At 38.1% G+C, this 3,448-nt stretch overlaps 1 protein-coding gene across 1 annotated transcript; it reads left to right on the top strand.

Moving 5' to 3' along the window:
* The first annotated feature begins 2,177 nt into the window (after positions 1-2,177).
* LOC124309978 (uncharacterized) lies at positions 2,178-3,044 on the top strand. The gene has a single exon (XM_046773583.1). The coding sequence runs from the start codon at positions 2,178-2,180 to the stop codon at positions 3,042-3,044; it is 867 nt and encodes a 288-aa protein (XP_046629539.1).
* The last annotated feature ends 404 nt before the right edge of the window (positions 3,045-3,448 follow it).

Raw genomic sequence — 3,448 nt, 5'->3', positions numbered from 1 at the left:
TATATATATATACATTTACATATACATATATATATATTCATATATATGTATATATGTATACATATATTTATATATATTCATATTATACATCAATATAATAAAATATAAATGGAGGTTACTGAGGTGAATGATGTCATGAAATAAAAAATGATTAAGAATAGAAAAAATTATGAAAAAATGAAATAAAATGAAAAATAAGCGAATAATCAAAAATATTCAGGATTTCGTCAATAATTATACATAATTTTGAAAAATTAAAAGATTGTAAGAAAAATTTTTTTTTTCATTTCCCATTTTTTAAAATTGAATTGGAAATCAAGATATACATATACAAAAACATATATACATATGTATAATATACTATCTACATATAATATAATATATATGTATAATTTATATTTATAATCAGAAACACCATTACAGTTAGTGAATTTGTAACACTGTCAAATGATGATAGTGGTAAAGCATTTCGTCGTAACAAGTCGTATATGGTATCTGATTTTGGTGTAAACGATGATATCCTACTGTTACAACTGCAGTCGTACATGGTGTACATCTTACTGGTTTTACGTGGGCATGTCAACGTGTTCAGTAACAATCAATTTCCATGCTTTTCATTTTAGATCTAGTAATCATTAAAAATAGTTGTAATAAAATCGATATTACACTCAATGTTGTTACAGTATCAAAAATATGTAGTGTATTCGATTCAAAGTACTGCAGTAGTGATCAATTTGACGAAATTTGATTACGATCTAAGTATCACTCTTATAATTATAATTGACAGCCTTATGTTATTATATATATATATATATATATATTCATATATATGTATATATGTATATATATATTTATATATATTCATATTATACATCAATATAATAAAATATAAATGAAGGTAATTGAGGTGAATAATGTAATGAAATGAAAAATGATTGTGAATGGAAAAAATTATGAAAAAATGAAATAAAATGAAAAATAAGCGAATAATCAAAAATATTCAGGATTTTTTCAATAAATATACATAATTTTGAAAAATTAAAATATTGGAAGAAAAAATTTTTTTTTCGATTTCCCATTTTTCAAAATTAAATTGGAAATCAAAATATACATATGTGTATATATATATATATATATATACATTTACATATATATATATATATATACATATATATGTATATATATATTTATATACATTCATATTATACATTAATATAATAAAATATAAATAAAGGTAATTGAGGTGAATAATGTAATGAAATAAAAGATGATTGTGAATGGAAAAAATTTTGAAAAAATGAAATAAAATAAAAAATAAGCGAATAATCAAAAATTTTCAGGATTTTTCCAATAAATAAACGTAATTTTGAAAAATTAAAATATTGTGAAAAAAATTTTTTTTTTAATTTCCCATTTTTTAAAATTGAATTGGAAATCAAGATAGACATATACATATACATATATACATATGTATATGTGTATATATATATATATATATATAGATATATATGTGGCGCCTGCCACATACACGCACTCGGTCTAGTATTAGAGCGAGGCAATGCTCGGCGTTTATCGCCCAATTTCGGAAATAATCCTCAGCGCGCTTTCCTCACTCCAGCGGGCAAAAACGAGAGCGAAGATCCTTCGCATCACCTCGCAGATAGTCAAAATCAACACACGCTAGAGAACCGTTATTGTAACCGCGCTATAACCGGATCTCCGTAATCACGTACCTGTAAAACTTAATAAACATCCTTTTATATTTCACCCATCGCACGCTTTAATACGTAGGATCCCAGTAATCCAGATCCCACATTGGTGACCCCGACGTGATATAGAAACGTTTTGCACTCGCGTGAATATTTCTGCCGGTTTCTCGCGATTCTTTTCCCGCGCCCGCGCGCCACGCCGAGTGTGCCCTTAGCGCGCTGAGAAATCGACTCCAAAACTTTTCGCCGCGCTTATTATTCGCTCCCACCGCAAAGGCGGAGACTCCAAGTGGTAGTGCGCGCATAAAATTTATTGCTGCTTTTCACGAGTGTCCGCGTGTTTTCCTCACCGCTCGCGCAAGGCTGAGCACCCAGAGACGTTGTGCTGCGTGAGTGAATTCATAGACACCTTGAGTGCTTAATCAGTGAGTGAAACCCCTCTCGTGCTGCAGTGCGAAGCACACGCGAATGATATACCAGGACGCTCTGGAAGACTCAGGAACAGGACCGGGAGAAGACCAAGAACCGAGCCAAGGAGAGTCAACGCTAAACGAAATGCAGGGTGATCAACCGCCGGCCCTGACGCCGAACCCCGTAAGGCTCAGGGTGCCGCCATTTTGCCTCGAACGGCCAGCGCTCTGGTTCGCGCAACAGGAAGCGCAATTTCGAACGCAGGGTATTGTAACGGAAATCGGCCGATACTACCACACGATATCGAACATACCAACGCGTTACGCCGCGGAGGTAGAAAATCTTATCGTCACGCCCCCGGTAACCCTTCCGTACCAAGCGCTAAAAATAGCATTGATCGCGCGTTTTTCTCAATCGAGAGAAGCAAAAATTTTACAGCTCCTCGACCGCGAAAGCCTTGGTGACCGCACACCATCAGCGCATTTACGCCATCTGCGTAGCCTCGTCCCTGACATAGACGAGGAAATTCTTAAAGCGCGCTGGCTATCACATCTCCCCGAAAATATTAGAATTTGCCTCGTGGCACAAAACAAATTAACGCTCACCGAGCTAAGCGAGACAGCCGATCGCGTACACGAGCAAGTAAACAAAGGCAATAATGTTTCGGCGGTATCAAGCCTCGAAGCTCAAATAGCCGCACTCACACGTCAAGTCGAACAGCTATCAAACCAAGGCCGCCGCAATCAAAACAAAACGAGCAAGAAAAAAGAACGCTCGCGTAGCCGTTCACGCAGCAAGTCGAGTACACGCGGACTCTCACCAACATCGAACATATGTTGGTACCACAAGAAATTCGGCAATTCCGCGAAGAAGTGCTTCCCAGCGGGATGTAAATTTCCGGGAAACGCCAGCGGGAGTCGTTAATGGCTGAAACCGATTCCCTCGCGCAACCCAGCCGCCTTTTCGTAAAAGACAGACCCACTGGAACGCAATTTTTGGTGGACACGGGATCTGATCTCTCGGTAATCCCCCCCGGAGGAGCCCCCGCGCGGAAAGCAAGGACAGGTTATCAATTACGCGCCGCAAACGGCTCGCCTATTGACACCTTCGGCTGGACCACAATGACACTCGACCTCAGTTTACGCAGAGACCTGTCATGGCGTTTCGTCGTGGCAGACGTCACGCGTCCCTTAATCGGCGCAGATTTCCTGAGCCACTTCGGGATTGCGGTAGATTTAAAAGGCCGCCGCCTTATCGACACCACGACAACGCTCACATCGCTAGGCTCGATCGCGCACATCGATCACGCCTCGGTCAAGGTCATCTCT

The sequence above is a fragment of the Neodiprion virginianus genome, unplaced genomic scaffold (genome assembly GCF_021901495.1).
Source record: "Neodiprion virginianus isolate iyNeoVirg1 unplaced genomic scaffold, iyNeoVirg1.1 ptg000075l, whole genome shotgun sequence".
Taxonomy (NCBI): Eukaryota; Metazoa; Arthropoda; class Insecta; order Hymenoptera; family Diprionidae; genus Neodiprion; species Neodiprion virginianus.
The sequence above is the reverse complement of the archived record's forward strand: the minus strand, read 5'-3'. Positions and strand labels throughout refer to the sequence as shown.

Bases quoted from the DNA above. Each gene is read 5' to 3' on its own strand.
- LOC124309978 (XM_046773583.1), top strand. From the start codon at position 2,178: ATGATATACCAGGACGCTCTGGAAGACTCAGGAACAGGACCGGGAGAA.